The 17,320-nt window shown below is 38.9% G+C and overlaps 1 protein-coding gene across 2 annotated transcripts in view; it reads left to right on the top strand.

The window, feature by feature from the left end:
* Positions 1-2,417: 2,417 nt before the first annotated feature.
* diaph1 (diaphanous related formin 1) overlaps positions 2,418-17,320 on the top strand; it is a 117,534-nt gene continuing 102,631 nt past the window's right edge. For both annotated transcript variants that reach the window (XM_014007291.1, XM_014007299.1), the window contains exon 1: positions 2,418-3,210. In XM_014007291.1, the coding sequence (XP_013862745.1) occupies positions 3,112-3,210 (99 nt within the window). In that variant the 5' untranslated portion in view covers positions 2,418-3,111. The remainder of the gene's footprint in view (positions 3,211-17,320) is intronic.

Consider the following 17,320-nt stretch of genomic DNA (forward strand, 5'->3'; position numbering starts at 1 on the left):
CTGGTRCTCATGGCCCAGTCCGCCGCCGCCACGCACGCCCCCGCCTCCCTGAACGCGTCCAACGGCGGCTCGGTGAGCGTGGCCGCGCTGCTGAGGCCCACCGCTGGGAGAGGGGGCACAGGGCTGCGGGAGGGCGAGCTCCACAAGCCGGACCTGATCACCTACATCGTCATGTGCCTGCTGCTCTTCCTGCTGGTGCTGCTCATTGTGTTCTTCATCAACTGCCAGCTGCGGAACTCCTTTTTCGCCTCCATGCCATATGACAGGTCACTGAGAGAGGCCCGGACCTACAAGTAGCCCCTACCCCTGCTCCTCTTCCCCTCTTGCACACAAGGGCAAACCCCTGGACTTCTGAACMTCACGGAGTTCGAAGGAACTGCTGCTGGATCTATAATCCGGAATCTAATCAGTGAAGGACTTAATGATGTGACACATCCAAGCTTTTCAGTGGACTGTGGCAGGTGGAGAGATAAACTCCGTGAAACAGTGACTCACAGGCCTGTGCTTTCTGATATATTTAGTCTAAGATAATGGCCAAAAACGTGCATCAATCATTTGTTATGATTCACCTGTGTGCTCTCTGCAAAACCGAAACAAATGTATTCCAGTGACATCCTTCCAGTAAACGTCCCAGTACAAATCTGACCTGGCGCCTGCGGTTTGKGCCTGTTTTTCTTCATGAAACATGACTCACACTGATTTGTTAAYAGTGTATAAAAGAAAAAAATAATAATTTTGTAGAACTGTAACCTGAATGTCTTGTCTTGTGAATCAATTAGGTGASAATTTCCAACCTTTTGACAAAAGAAAGGACAGACTGTGCGGGAGGGAACTAAAAATACCCTCTGAAGTTTTGTGAATGAGAAACAACACAGATGACGTCGCTGCTGCAGCTGCTGATGTGAAAGGCCAGCTGTTTTAAAACGGCCACTGAGGCATCTATACGGCTGCCACAGGGCCGCTAGCCTTATCAAGCACCTTCACTTTTAATTAACTTCTCCCTGACAATTTATAGCGTCATTACTATCGCAGCGAACGGAAGGCTTGAGGCTGAAGTATGATGAGTCCTGTGTTACTATATGACCAAACCAAATGGTTGTGTTTTTTTTCTTCCACAGGGCCACTGGTGATCCACAAATCCTGTCCAATCTTGTTGTCTGAAAACATCTCTCACACGCCAAGACAGATAAAATGAGCCTATATCTCTGAAATCATGTCCCTTAGTGTGTATGTGTGATCACAAGTTTATGTCTGAGACAAAGTTACACWATGAGCACTATACCCAAAGAAAAGTGCAGTGAAATAATGTTTTGAACATTTACTCTCAGTGTRTTGTCTGCATACATATATACAACTGGAGGGTATTAGGCTATAAAAATGGGAAACCGGGTGACCTTTGTTGTGTAGAGATCTCTGCAATGAACTATATGTTTATTAACCAGATTTTGATGAGATGCACGAGATGATTTATTTATTTATTTGCAGCTTATTTCCTCCCTGCCTTCATAATAACTTTGCTTGTTTTGATACTTCCTGCTGTTATTATACTAACCACTTGGTGGAGCCCCAGGTCTTGTTTTTGTTTGTTATGCACAGCATGGTTACAGAGCAAAATGGCAAAAACACTGCAGCAAAGGGAGCACTCCTACAGCCTTTAACAAATATAAATGAGTTTGGGGGCTAAAAAAAAGCTGAAATTTTGCATTACAAAATAGCACGAACTAAAGCAACAAGATTCGAGTGAATCACTTCAGTGAGGAGGATAAAATGTTGGGAAACTATAATTTGTTATTAATCATTTCAGTGCACACAGATAGGAGCTTTGGGGCTAATTATCTCCCTCTTTTCAGAAACACAATGTAGGATGAAATGCCTGTGTACTATCAAGCAGCGTTTGACCTTAGAAGAACAAGGAGCTGTGTTTTTGATCATTGCTAAAGTCTAAGTTATGGAAATTTAAACAAGACGAAGAGAACACTTTTGTAATTTGAACAAGATAAATACACTGGGCAGGGCCAAATGGGAGGATACTATTAATGGGTTTTTAATTAACCTGTAGGGAACATGTTCTTTCTTTTATGCAACAAAGAAAGCACAAATAAAACTTTTAACCTACTTAGTCTATATCCAGCTAAGTGGAAGACCACATAGCAGAAGCTGCTATTCCTCCCAGAGGAACCAGTTTTTGAAGGCTGAAGGCAGTTTTGATCTCATTTGATTATTCTTTTTTTTTCTTCTCCTCATCATCTTTGTTTTAAAAGTCTAGAATGTAACAAAACCTTTAAAATCCCCTCCCTGTGTAAGCGTCTAAACGCAAGTCCTGACTGGTGAAGGCACGTAAAGTCTGCAGCGTGAGGAGGTGACTGTGTGAACCTTGTGTCTGGACTGAGCTGAGCTGTCACTTAAATCCTGTCTCAGGTGCAGCTGCAGGGCGCATGCTCCACCCCGAGCCTCGACTGTCAGAAGAACAGGAAGACGGACTCCTTTTTTTTTTCTTTCAGAAATTCACTTCCCCGTTGTCACCCAGGGGTTAAAAAGTTGCCCAAAACTTTTAGCTGTCATGGAAGCCACTTTTGGACACGCTGCTGAATCTAGACACCGGTAGCGCCGACTCGTCGTCCTCGTTGTTGTCGCCGAAAAAAACCAAACAAACAGCTCGTGGAGGTGGACGGAGAGGCGGCTTTACCTAACTTAATTACACTGTAGCCCGTACTAGCTAGCTTGGCTAAAGCTAACATTAGCTCGGGTTTGTACCGCATAAATTCGGTGACTAAACACTCACCATATCAAAGCTGTGGATTGTGTTGCTTGTAGGAAGTTGTAGGCTAATGTCCATATAGTATTCCTCGGACGCAACAGGTTGTTTTCGTACTTCTCGTCCTGAAGGACTTTTGGTTGTGCTTTGAATTTCCCTCCTTSGGCGAGACGGACAGGCGGCTTTAGTGGCTTGTTTGGCTGTCTACCAAACCATCAGCAAAACTGTGCTAATTGTAGCTAACTAGCATGCATAGATAGGCCCCGAGGAAGTCACTGTTTTTTTTTTTTTCGCAAGTTAAGCAACCGTCTATTTTGTTGTCTACGAGGGGATTTTGTCGGATCAATTTATTAAAAATGGATCAAAACACGGGAAACTCTGCCTCAGGCGCTGGACTCAAGAAGGACAAGAAGTCGAAGAAGAGCAGCGAGGATGGAGACAGCAAAAAGAAATTTGTGAGTATCTGTCTCTGGTTTTTGGCAACACTTTTGTGTGAAACTTGGAGCAGCCACACAACACTGAAGTTGGGGCCCAGGTGTTTAACAAAACTCTACTCACTGATGGTTAGGCTTTCTTCCTCTCGAATTTCACCTACAGCTGTGAACTGACAGCGTACCTGTAATTACTGTCACCCCCTGAGCTTGTGTTTACCAGCTGTGTAGCGTTTATGATTCAGATCAAAGTTCTAGAAAGTGAACATGAGGAAGTATCCTTTTCTGTATTTAAGACGTGAAAGTTGCTGTGCCTCATAATTACACACATTCCTGTCAACAGATTATAACCCAATTTAGCATTCAAAAAACTATTTAATACTCATTGTGGTCGCAGTGTTTCCCACAGAGTTGTTGTATGCCAATCTGTGCATCAGTCACATCATAAACAAGGGATGTTTCTGATCTAATAACTGACTCACTAGAAAGGTGTGGCTTGCATTTCCTTTAGGTGACCTAACGTTTCTGCATAGAGGCAGTGGCAGTTTGGATGATTCAGTGTGGTTAGTGGATGACATTAGTGGAGAAGAAAAATCAACACACACTCTTGTGTAACTTTATCCCCTGGTCTCATCTAGCAACAGGTGCAAACTGATATTGATCATAGTGGCAACCAGTAACATTAGAGGATGTTTAGATAACATAAACAAGATCACAGGGCTGTTGATCACATCCATTATTTTATAATAGAAAGTTATGAAACGCTCAGGATTTCCAGTGAGAACTTTAAATGACTGCTAGRGAGAGAGTTGTTGGACTTTTGATTACCAGGAGTGGCAAGTTAGCATAGTTTACACAATTGCACAATTCTGGATGAGTGAGCAATGCCTTACAGTGACTGTGCAAATAAGTCAGTGTGTGTGTCCAGCTCACTTTAGAATGAGTAATGCCCCTCAAAGTACCTCCATAGTATGTTTATAGATGTTAGAAACTAAAACATAAGACTCAGTCTTTACTAAATTTAGTGTCTTAAAGTTTAGTAAACACGCTAGATCAGTGCCTTTCTCTCAAACATTTCTGTGCTGTGCCCAACTTAGGAGATATAAACACATTTCACAGTTACTTAAATAATGGGAGTCAACTTTAACTTTAACTGGGGCAAGTGTAAAATAAACTTTAGATTTCTCTTAACGCTCAGCTGCCCTTTAATCAAAATGACGTATGAGAACCTCCTGGGTCGGTTTAACCAAAGGTCAGCAGGAGGATTAGTCTTTGTGTCAAAAAATGTATCTTTGTGCCATTTTATTTTTAGRTTATTTGAAAGTTTAAGATCTCAACTTTGTTAAAAGAATACAAAACAAGGTGGGGGTGGGTGGGAGTGCAGTCACCTTTAAAAACATAAAAATAAGTTCATTGTATGCAGAGAAATTTAACAAATGAATATATGAAATATTCACAGTCAAAAGTCTGAGCAGGTAATTGGCAGAACTAGTTCTTTCATTAGTGATGGTTGTCATTTTTATTACAAGTTTAATATTTTATTCTTCACTTACACAGTTTTTTTAAGTGATTTTTCAGCTTTGTAGTAATTATCACATTTTCTTTTAAAATATACTGAATAGCTCACATGGCTGCTGGTGTGTAACATTAAATTCATTCATCCATTCTTGTTTGGAGTTGTGTTGCTGGGGCAGCAGCTCGAGCAGAGAAAATAGAAAATATTTATTTATTTATTTTTGCCTTACCACCATTCACTGTAATTCCAACAACATTAATTCAGTTTGAAACAGTCTTTCTTGTCCTCATTTGTCCACAGTTTTCTCACTTCAACCATAAACACTCGTACAGTTTGTCCCTGATTTGAAGTGACATCTCCTCCAGCCAACAAACCTTTCCTCCTACAAAAGAAAGAAACTATTGCCTCTCTGTTTATCATCACTTTTATCTGGGTCATGCACTGGCTGACCAATAAAGAGTGGAACCAATCTCCACTATCTTGTTATGCATCTGTATTCTCTGGTCTGTCACTAAAACAAATTTGATTAGCAGTGTTTAAACAATGGTTTGTCTAGCAGTTTTTTGTGCCTAGGGAAGAAAACAGATTGATGAAGAGCTCTCCTTAGAGGTTCCACAGTTCAAGAACCACTGCACGAGATACAATATTATGAACCGAATTACTCTTACATGCATGTTTAGTTAGATCCTAACTGGCTTTGGTGCTCCGTGCATGCTTCCTAGTCCCTGCTGTCTCAAAGCTTTGACATGAAAGCATCAGAAGTAAGTGATTGCTGATAAGTAGAGTTTTACAAATAAAATAAAATAAAAATACATAAATAAAAATAGATGGCAATAAAAGAAAATGTGAAAGAATAAACAAAATGCACAATGCTGTTAAGCTGCCCATCACTACAATCTCCCTTCAGCTATATACATTTGCTGGTTTTAAGTCTATGATGTGGAACAGTCAGAAGTCCAGCATTTCCAGTCTTGAAGGGGGAACACGTCTCCACCTGTCCCAGTAAAACATAATGCAGTCAATAAATTGATTTTTTTTTTCTCCTGTGTTGTGCATCTCGGGACACAAATAGCAGTTCATTAGCTGGACCTAACTGCTGATATAAATCTACAAACTGAGGTGTGAACCTGTTCCAGCACAATCTTTATTACACCTTTGTTATAGTTCAGGCAGAGGTGCAACGTTATAAAAATACTTGAGATGGACTTGATTTACAGTGTTGAATAATCTCAGCTTTCCTGTCTGTGCTACCAACTTATCTATGACCTCACCACATTCTGCTTTCAACTTGTCTCTGGCATGGCAATACATTTTAATATATGAATTCTTTAATATATTTTTGAAACTTTAACAAAAATCATAATTTTTGCTTTATTAATATATTTAATTTCACYGGGCTGCATCCAACCATTTCACCCCCTAAAGCTAATCCATGTAATGTTAAAGTGTATTTCTGCTGCCACACAAAAACATAAAGGATTGGTGTAATGTCCCCCTGCTGTGTGTAAGCTCGTCTGGAAGCCAGAACACGTGTGCGTCTGTGCAAGGCTCAGTCCACACACTTACTTGGCTCCTGGAAAATGTAAACTGCAGTTGTGTTTCACAGAACTGATTAACACTACACACTGTGTTTACAGGTGCATCAGTTTCTAAACGTCGTTCAGGTATTTAGTATGAAACCAAAAGCTGGTCATTTTGACTCAGRCCTCCGAGGAGCCATCTAAGATCCACAGAGACAGAAATTGAGAGGTTTCAGCATTCATGAATGTTGTTGATATAAACAGGTATGCTGGCTCAGCCCAGCAGGCAGGAACAGTGGGGATTAGCCTGGGCTCATTGCTTTGGACAGTTGTTTGGAATGCAAGGTGAATTTGAGATCACAGGTTTTGGCTTTAGGTTACTGTTTTTGTTTTTGCATAATTTTCCCAGCTGATTCAATGTTATGGTCCACATAATTAGGTTTGACTGCCGCTCTTACTGTTGTGCTGCTCTCTTCTGTCTGGAATGGGACTTAAGTGAAACATATTAGCCAGTAATTTATTTCTATATGGTTTTTATTGGAAATAGTACATTTTATATTCATCGCCTGCCACCAAAAGACAAGGGCAGATGGTAACACTTTAGCCCATATGGATGTATATGTGTCTGTTACCAAAGTAGCTAATGTCCTAGATTATGAACATCACAAAAAGTCATCATGGAATGTAAATCTAAGTGTTTATTACTTGGAGGTCCCTTTTACAGTCAGTTCAAGTTGTTTTTCACAGYTAAATGATGTTAACCTTCGCAAAAATGGCTATAACTCGGGTCAGTTTTGCAGATATTGCCCCAAAAATTGGTGGGGTAGTACTTGAGAACAATTCCCAACACATAATTTTCAACGCTGTCAGAATTTTCAATTCAGTTTCAATTCAGTTTATTTATATAGCACCAAGTCACAACAACTTCTGTCTCAGGGCACCACCAACCAACCAACCAACCAACCAACCAACCAACCAACCAACCAACCAACCAACCAACCAACCAACCAACCAAAGAAAACTATAAATCTAAAGAAGCCAGCAGAGTCTACTATCCAGAGCAGCACACTGGTAGCAGTGGAGAGGAAAAAACTCCCCCTTAACAGGAAGAAACCTCCAGCAGAACCAGGCTCAGGACAGGCAGCCATCTGGCTGGACCGGCTGGGTTGGAGGACAGGAAAGAGACAGCCAAACACAGAAGAACTGGTCCAGGTGTATTTTCCTCTGGAAGAGAGACAAAGAAAACRCATATTGATAAAAATAATTGTGACAAACATGTAGAGAAGAGAGACTAAAGACAACAGCAGAGTGAGGAAATGTGCTCAGTTTGTGCTCCAGCAGTCTAAGTCTATAGCAGCAGAAATGAAGAATAATTCAGGAAACCTAAGTCTAACTAGGATTTATCAAAAAGGAAAGCCTTCAGTCTAATCTTAAAAGTAGACAGAGTGTCAGCTGCACAGACAGAAACTGGGAGTTGTTTCCACAAGAGAGGAGCTTGATAAATGAAAGCTCTGCCTCCCATTCTACTTTTAGAAACTTTAGGAATCACAAGTAAACCTGCAGTCTGAGAGTGAAGTGCTCTGTTAAGAAAGTATGGAACAATGAAATGTTTAAAATAAGATGGAGCTTGGTTGTTAGAGCTTTGTATGTTAGAAGTAAGATTTTAAATTATATTCTAAATTTGACAAGGAGCCAGTGGAGAGAAGCTAAAACTGGAGAAATATGATCTCTCCTTCCAACTCTCATTAAAACTCTAGCAGCAGCATTTTGGATTAACTGAAGACTTCTTAAAGAGTTATTTGGATGCCCAGATAATAAAGAATTACAGTAATCCAATTTAGACATGATAAATGCATGAATCAGTTTTTCCGCATCATTTTTGGACAAGATGTTTCTAATTTTAGTGATATTATGCAGGTGGAAGAAGGTGGTCCTGGTAACATTTTTAATGTGGGATATATATATATATATATATATATATATATATATATAAAACATGGTGAAATTATGCGAACTAGTTAATATTAGAACATGTTAAGAGTTAAAAAATAGCTACACAAAATTTCACACAGACATAAAAACTGACTGAGCAGTAGTGTCTTTAAGGCTATAAAAYCCTGTTGCTGACTTGCTTGGTCAGACTGTTTGGAGCTCATCACCTTGTCATCACCTGCCTGGGTTTGTAGGTGTTGGGTGTATTTGGTGTGGACATAGAGGACATCTGTGTCCCTCCTGGGTTTACAGGTGTTGGATGTTATAAGTGTGGACATCAGGGCTGATAGTATTCTGGTACTGTGCTGGAATTCCATCTTAACTCCAGTAGAAAAAAATAAAAATTCAGGCTTTCTTGGCTAGAGATTTAACAGACATTTCTCTGGACCTATCAGAGGTGCAGCTTTCACATCTCAAATCTCATCTCATCAAACACACTAGACAGACCTAGTAACCAATCAGAAATCAGGTGGGGGTGGTATTTGGATACCGTAATTCAGATTCAGAAGTTGGAGCGGTGCTCAAAATAAATGAATTTATTTGTTAGAACAAGTTTGAAAAAGAACAAGCAACAATACCAAAAATGGCAGTAAAAAAAAATGGCTGTCAGAGAAGAAAAACCAGCAGGAGGATGTTTACTGATTCCTCCACCTGAGAGAGACGGGCTGCGCAGGTGGATGCAAATGTTAGCTGAACAGTAGGATACAGGTAGAGTGGAAGAAAGAGGGGAGAGTAGGGTGGGGGGCAGGCAGAAAGACGTCTGATGACTTTCATAACCGTGACCTGGCAACAACATCCGACGAACAGGTGTAGGTGTGTGTGTGTGTGTGTGTATTGAGTGAAAATGAAACGAGTGTTGTGCAAAAAGTTGATTAGCCGTCACAAAATTGTAGCAAAGGTTTGTGTCTGTTTAAGTTTAGATTTTTTTTTTGTAATCCAAAAACCCTCATTTTATCTGTGATGCAATTGGTCTTAGTTCATAATAAATTTCATATACATTACCATTCTACTATTTAAAAACAAGCCATTTTGGGGCTCTTAATGAGCAAAATTGTTTATATGGAACTATATGGAAGGATTATCCTGACTATAATCAAGAGCGTATATTTTCAATTTGAGAGCAGAATAATATGTTTTTGCTCTCACAACTTTATGTATTTGTTCTCAAAACTTAAAATGCTCGCACTCAAAACCACTGCTGTCTCTCAGAATTTCTCCTCACGCTCAAACTTTCTCTCTGCACAAACCCAAACTGCGCTCACAAACCACTTTTCTGCTTGTGGATTTCTCCTGCGCTGTCACGGATCAGGGAACACCCCTGCTCTCAAATTGAAAATATACGCTCTTGATTATAGTCAGGATAATCCTTCCATAGAACTAGGGGTGCACCGATTGCAGTTTTCTTGCCGATCTCCGATTTCCCATCTTTAAAAAGTCTGACCTGCCGATTCCGATCACCTAAAATTAAGGAAATCGTGCCGATAGATCGGCGGGCCAATCTATCAGTGCACCCCTATATGGAACCAGACTTTATGAAAACTAATGCATTTAATCAAATGTAAAAAAACAAATTAGTTTTCACATGGATTTTATTYTTTTATCATTATCATTTATTTTATCATTGTTTGCCTAGTTTGTCTGTTTTGTTATGAACTATATATTTTTTATTAAAAACAAAAAACAAAACACTTCAGAAAATATGCCGCACCTAACTAATTACATCCGAACATATTCAATCTGGAAAAATACAATAACACAAACAGTGCAACTTATAGTCTGGAAAATCCAGTAAGTTATTTTTTACAAGTTACATTTTAACACAGTGCACGCCACCTTTTTAAATTAATTATGTGCCAGTGTTGCATACTGTATGCAAACAGTTACTTTCCAAAACATGATGCATTCCTCATTATCTTGTTATTCTGCTTGTATTATATTAACCCGTTTGCAAAACAAGGGTTGAAAAAACCACATGTCCCATAATGGTTCTCGATTTGTATCAAATGCTAAAGGAAAAACAAAATGGATATAACTCAGTTTATCAAGTAGAGATAAAATTTGATGTGGTAATAGCTGCCATTCACAGCTCATACTGAGTGTGACATCTTACAGTTGCATAAGAGATGAGAGAGAGACTGAGATGAGTTTGATCCCATTCAAAAGGCTAAGTGATCATAGCAAACATTAAAATAGCTAAAACTCAGTCAGTTTTACAGCTACTGAGCTAAAATTTGGTGAGGTGGTACCTGAGAGTCACCTTCAGCACATGTACTAAACACTAATTAATCATGAGCTCTGTATATTAACTTTAGCATTAACTATCAACACTTCTCTTTTTAGCTAAATAGCCTATGAAGCACTGGAGTGTATTTTGTGTGTGTGTGTGTGTGTGTGTGTGTATGTATGTATGTATATTATTATTATTATTAATTTAACTAGGAAAAAACTCAGAGATTAGTACAATTCTTTTTGTCAGGCGCAACCTGGCATCTTGATGAAACTCAAAAATGAAGCTTTGGATCGATATACTAAATCAGGGGTGTCAAACTCCAGTCCTCGAGGGCCGCTATCCTGCATGTTTTAGAGGTTTTCCAGCTCCAACACACCTGATTCAGTGATTGAATTAACTCTTCAAATTGGGCAGAAGCCTGTTAATCACCCAGCGATCAAAATCAGGTGTGTTGGAGCAAGAAAACCTCTAAAACATGCAGGATAGCGGCCCTCGAGGACAGGAGTTTGACACCCCTGTACTAAATAAAACAGCTTGCTACATTTATTTTTTTCTGTATTTGTCAAAACATCTACAGACAATGACATAGTGGCATTAAGGCACGCAGAACTGTCAATACTTTCAGCAAATAAAGCAAACTGCATAAAGTCAAGTACATTTTTCCATAATTCATTTAAATAGAATRTTCATTTATTCTCAAATGCAAATTAATTTGTGCACTTGTCACAATAATTTTATGCATAAACTTTTAAGTGAAAGCACATTTTTTAACAACTACTCCATCATTATTTAGATTTTAAAGAGACTAAATATGATCATGGTGCTGCTCTACATTTAAAAACCTAGAGTGCTGAGCCATAGTGGTTTACACCGTGTAACATAAATGCATTGAATAATGAGTGTGGGTCTGTGGTGACTGCAGCTCTGTGTTCACATCCCCGGCTGAAACAGGCCCTTAGAGGATACACTGCCCTAATGATTATTTATTGCACACACCATTCAAAATATATTGTACATTCTTAGCAGCAGCCACAGCACATTCAAGGACTGTTAGTCCCTAAAACAACAATACAATTTAATCTTAGTAATCAGGTAGTGGTTCCTTTTTGGGTTTGTTTGATGTTAATGCAGTGTTGTATTTGAACACCCAAATTGTCACAGCTTGAGTTGACTTGTGTTTTTAATCAATAAACGTCGGCCTAATTGCAAAGATAAGTGCGTCGTCTTTCAAGCATGGGATCTGCCTAACTGTGACTTTGTACAGTGCTGTGCTTACATCCTGGGGGAACCACCTCAGCAAATGCTTAATCTCCTGTGCCGTCACAAATTCTAAGGCAGGCAGGTCACGACTCCTCAGTCACACTTAAATCTGAATTGAGTGCTCCGAGTCAAGTAGAACAGTTAAAAATTTGCTGTGCTTCTTGGCCCGTCGCCAAAAGGCGTTTCCTTCTTTTTTTTTTTTTTTTTTTTTTTTTAACACATACGCACTCATCTACTTTATTCCCACAACACACATTTATAAGCTTAGACAGTCAACACAGCTTCTGTACTGTAGATCTTTGGGGAGCGGGAACTTAACTCAAAGATGAATAGTAGACTTGGTGCCAAAATGAAACCAGAGTGGTTAATGACTTCTTGAGGAGGAGGTTGCTTGGCCTAGACTGAATGATAGTATTTTAAAAGCAGGTGAGCGAATGACCACCAGTAGGCAGAAACTCAGAGGAAAGAGGAAATGGTAAAATAACAGAATTATAGATTAGCAAGGTTAAAATTGTGTTTGTGCAGCTGTAGCCAAGGAGGGTATAAAGAAAATTGGGGAATTTCTCAATGGGGCCTAAAGTATTTTTATGTAAATTTTCTATTCTAAGAAAGTGATAATGTAAAGTAAGGCACCAATTTTTTCTTCAAAAAGTAACACATCTATAAATGGGAAATCGTAAAGAAATTTCAACATTAATTTAATTCTAATAGCTCATCTCAGATTCTAGTAATTACAATCATTTGTTGGACCAGTAACCCAGAGTGATGCCTCAGGTACATTAAAATCTGCTTTGTTCTTACTGTACATCTCAGACGGTAGAACTTTGTCTGACGCCTTTTCTGAGATGTTTGCTGAGTTGTGTAATAAAAATGTTACTGAACAAATTGTTGGAGCTGGCAGACACTCTGTGGAATGTGGAACCACTTCACTGTTGAAATACCATTCTAAGAATAGACTCGCACCTCCACCTTGCTGCTTGGTTATTTCATAGAAATTAGTTTTCATGACACTTTTTTTCCCTTGAGTCTGTGTCGTATGACAACAGAAGGACAAGCGACATTTCATGCAGTGGTAATGGTACGTGCAGTTGACCCAAACTGTACGGTACAGCAAGTCTTGCCTTGAACGTTCTACTTGCCATGTTTTCCTTCAGCAGTCATTGACAGAATAGTTATTTAGACTTCCTTAACAATTTTCTAGAGTTCTACTTGAAATATTTTGACAATTTGTTTTCTATCAATATTGCTTGTGTGATCATAAGGATTTTCTTTTAATTTTTTTCCCCAGCAGTGGCGGAAAAAAAAACTAAGCTACAATTTAATGACAGCTATATCTATGAAAACCATCCCTCTTACCCTAAAAGTCTCCTTTTTTAAAATAGATATTTTCTTTTAACATTCAGCCATTTTGTTCTGCACAAACTGCTGGAGCTGAGACCATGCATTGTGCTGCAGCATCAGTGTGTATCACAAGCTGCTGATAAAATTGTTAGCCTGTGACACATTGTTCAAAACTCTTTGTTTTGTCTACGACAAAACAGCATGCTTAAGGCGTAAACATGTCAACATAATGCAACAAAAATCAAAAACTCCCTGTACTTCATTTAGTTATGGCTAATTCAAATTTTAACCAAATTCTGGTTGAGCTCAGGAAATTCTGTGTATGGACATGACTGTCTGTCATTCAGATGGACGTCTTTATTGARCTAATATGTGAAACAAGTAATGGTGGAAAAATGAAAAAAACTGTTTCAGCCCCTAAAGTTGTTTATTACCTTTGTGGGGAGTCCTGTAATGTAAAAGAAAATAGTTAAATTATTTTCTAACGAGCTGTTTGCATCTGTTTGCATCACTTATCTTGCCTTGCCCCTTGATTATGTTGCAGTTTCAGTCTTGTGTTGAAGCCCATAAAAGACAAACATAATCTGATGTCGTCTGTCATTTAACATTACAGCTGTCATATAATCAGAGTTGCCATAAGCCGTGCGCATGCGCGATCAAAAAAAGAAAAAGCGCACCAGATGGAATGTCACAAAGCTCCCTTGCGTACCTTAGATTTTACCTGAGATTGTGAAAACAACAGTTAACAGGGTCGCAAATGCGACCTGATTTCTTAAAAACAAACAAAACAACAAAAATCCAGCCTCACTGGTGTGACTGGATCATCGTTCTGTCAGAGGAGGGCAGCGGGACCCTGATGGATTAAACGGACTCTGCTTTCAACAAATCAGACGAACTCCAGAGCCGTTTTATCCAATCAGAGCAGGGCGGGACTTTCAGTGAGAGCTGTTTTCAGTAGAGACAAACTGCAGGCCGAAGCAGCGGCTGCAGCGATCAGTCCTGACATCTCCTCCTGCACTTTGCTCCTGAACTACCAGAGACTTTGGTCTTTAAAACCTAACTTTATATTAAATATACGTTGAGAGCGTTGTTATCGAACAGATCTGTCCAACTTTGCGTCAGTGACTAAACTCTCCTCCTGAGAGATGGGAACGCGCCTCGGCACGCGCAGGCTGAGTCTTTCTGTGAGATTCACTGTTCGAGTTCTTCTAAACCAGGGGTATTCAATTAAAATTTAAACGGGTCCAATCCGAGAAAATTTCTTAAGACCAAGGTCCATAAGATTATAATGTCCTACTATTTAGAGTTATATATATTTAAGTAGCTTAGTAGTTGTGTCAACATCTGCACAAATGGATTAGCACATAAAATTTAATTAATTCAGTCTAATTCAAATACTTTTTCAATATTTATTGTCATGTAACAAAAAGATGAACATTAATTCAGTCTAATTCAAATACTTTTTCAATATTTATTGTAATGTAACAAAAAGACAAACGTCAAAATAACGAACTAAACAATACATGACAACTGTGCATTTTGATTTGGTACATTTGTTCAAAACTTTGTTTAAATCTTTTATACTTTGTTTCATAATGGCATTAAACATTGCCATTTTTTAACAAGTGTTGCATTTCTGAACATGTGAGGCACACTGGTTTAGTTCCAGTGGGAACTATAAAGATAAATTAGTCTGTCCATCCTGGATTAAATGCTTTATTTTTCGCTGTCCATTTTTTTATGATGCCACTATTAGGTTTTTTTTCTGTTTTTTTTGTATTTTTTTTGTATTTGTTTCTGTTAACTCTCCAGTTTTTCTCCCCTTCTCCATCTCAACTAACACTTTTCTCCATCCTTTCTCACCTGTCTGTATATTTCCTTCTCTGTGCCTGTTCCTCTCCCCTTCTTCATCCTTTCCTCTGTCTCCAACACTTGACCACTACTGTAAAGACTGCAAAACCTGTGCATGTAATTGGTTTATGCTGCGTTCAGACCGAACACATTTTGCACATCATAAATGTGTCCAATGACTCAAGTTGGACGCTTGTGCACTTTGAGGTAAGACGCTCTTCAAAACCACTCTATTCGCACATCAAGACACACGTTGAGAGGAGCCTTCTTTGCCGGTCTCTGTACAATGACAGATGAAACTGAGAGAGTGGCATGGCTTTATTTACTGAGAGCCAGAGGACATTGTTGTTGGGCACTGTGGATTCACCAGATAATTCAGAGGAGTTCTGAGTTTGGTGAGTTTCACCACTCTAGGAGCTGTGTGCTGATGAGTGTTGCATTCAGCACATTGTTTTGTCCTGAGCACAGTTTGACTGGGTTGCTGGCCCCCGTCGATGCCCATATCTTCTGCCAGGACATCAACTACAGGTGCTTGATTTCAGCTGGARAGCTCCTGTCCATCTGTCTTAGTTTAGTGGGCATCATTCAGGAGATTATCCCATCGGAAAATGTGCCACTGCATCACATATGGCTAGATGTGGCTGACACTCCATTTCTAACTGCTTAATTTCAGATTTTCCACCTCAAGTGTCTGCCTCTTTGGATGCGCTTCATGCATCAAATGCTTCAAAATGCACAGCAATACTTCTCAATGCCCCACCATAGACTTTGTATGTAAACCCGATGCCTCTGACACTCAAATCTCGTTAGATCTGAATGCAGCATTACATTCGCTCATGCAAGTTTTAAGTGGTGATCTCTGTTTTGGCATTGGGAATGGGTCCGCATGAGACACCATTCCGGTCCGTATCCGGACCCAGGTCCGCCTATTTGTGACCCCTGTTAAACCATATTACCTCTAACAGAAGAACATTTATTTAAATGCACTTTTTTGCATTTATAAACTATTTTTTGTGCAATTATAGTGTCTAGGAGTGTAGAAAACTTTAATTTATTCTGTCCAGTTACTGCAAAGATATATTTAAAAAATTTTATGGGTCAAATTTTTCAGTTTGTTCAAAATCTGCTGTAACTTATTTTGTTTCATTGTTTATTTCGTCACACTTTTTTCTTCGGAACTACCATTTATGGTAAGGTATTTCTGGCCAACTGGATTTCATAGTCCGCCATTTTTTTCCTCGCTGTGTGATTTTGTAGTTCATAGCGTCATGCCGAATATGCAAGTTCAGAAGTCAAAATGTTCGGTTCTGGGGTGTGTGAACTCACATGATTAATCTACATAGACTACCACCATCAGAGCTTCTTCAAAGTGCCTGGTTAAGTTTCATTTTTCAAGGAAATGGACCCACAACAGGGCGGAAAGTGCTTGCGGACAACACAGGATGAATGTTGCAACAACAAGGGTGAGTTATGAACTGTAAATGTGTTTTAACTGTCTAATTTAGCTGTTTCTACCCTCTGTGTCGGATTATGAGGGGAGAAAGAACAGCTGTGTTTAAGATTCTTTACCGAATGGGTGCTCAGCATCATGTTTTACTTTCACTTTCGCCCCGCACTGTAATCAGCGTGTCTGTGTTGTTTTTCTTTTTAAAAATGCTGGAGCATTTCAAACTGATCTAAAGTTAACGTCAGCTGTTTTAAATGCATTTTTTGCCTGGTGTTAAAAACGGGAGCAGCAGAATGAGGCAGAGAAGCTGTGAGCGCTGTCTGTGTGAAGTCCTCATAAGGATAGCAAGATGAATGTGTGTCTCCTTTTTTTCTCTGTGTTGCTGTTTTTGCATCAAAATAGCTGGGAACATAGTCATTTTATGTAACAAAATATATTAATCTTATTAATATACAAATAAAAACAGAATATTTAGCACTAGATAAAATAAGTAATGAATTTATTTATTTATTGTTTTTTAAAGAAAGGGCTGAAAGAAGAAATCCTGTGTGGCAGCACATTATACAGCATCTTCAGACAAGGCTTAGTTAATAAATGTTTTTTTTTAGTTTGTTTTGTTTTAAATTAAGACTTGTGTAACATTTGTTATCATTCTTATTTTTATCATGTTAATGGAGGGAGGAAGAAAAAGTAGAATCAGCTTCAAGAATCGGCCAAAAATATTGGCTGTAGTGTTGTTTTAGTCGCTCCGTATTTGTTTTTTTTTTCATTATTCAAAATACTGTGTGTTAGATGAGTTTTAATGGTGCAACTTCAAACTAACATGTAATATTCTTTTATGCTATTTTAACCAGACTGTACCTGGCTGCAATGCATTTCAATGAAAATGCACGTTTGCAGGCAACTACCTCATCTGGAGAGCCCATGTAGTTTCCCAAGTTCAAGAAGGGAGAAGGCACAGCAAAGCCTATCAGAAC

The sequence above is a fragment of the Austrofundulus limnaeus genome, unplaced genomic scaffold (genome assembly GCF_001266775.1).
Source record: "Austrofundulus limnaeus strain Quisiro unplaced genomic scaffold, Austrofundulus_limnaeus-1.0 Scaffold1, whole genome shotgun sequence".
NCBI classification, from domain to species: domain Eukaryota; kingdom Metazoa; phylum Chordata; class Actinopteri; order Cyprinodontiformes; family Rivulidae; genus Austrofundulus; species Austrofundulus limnaeus.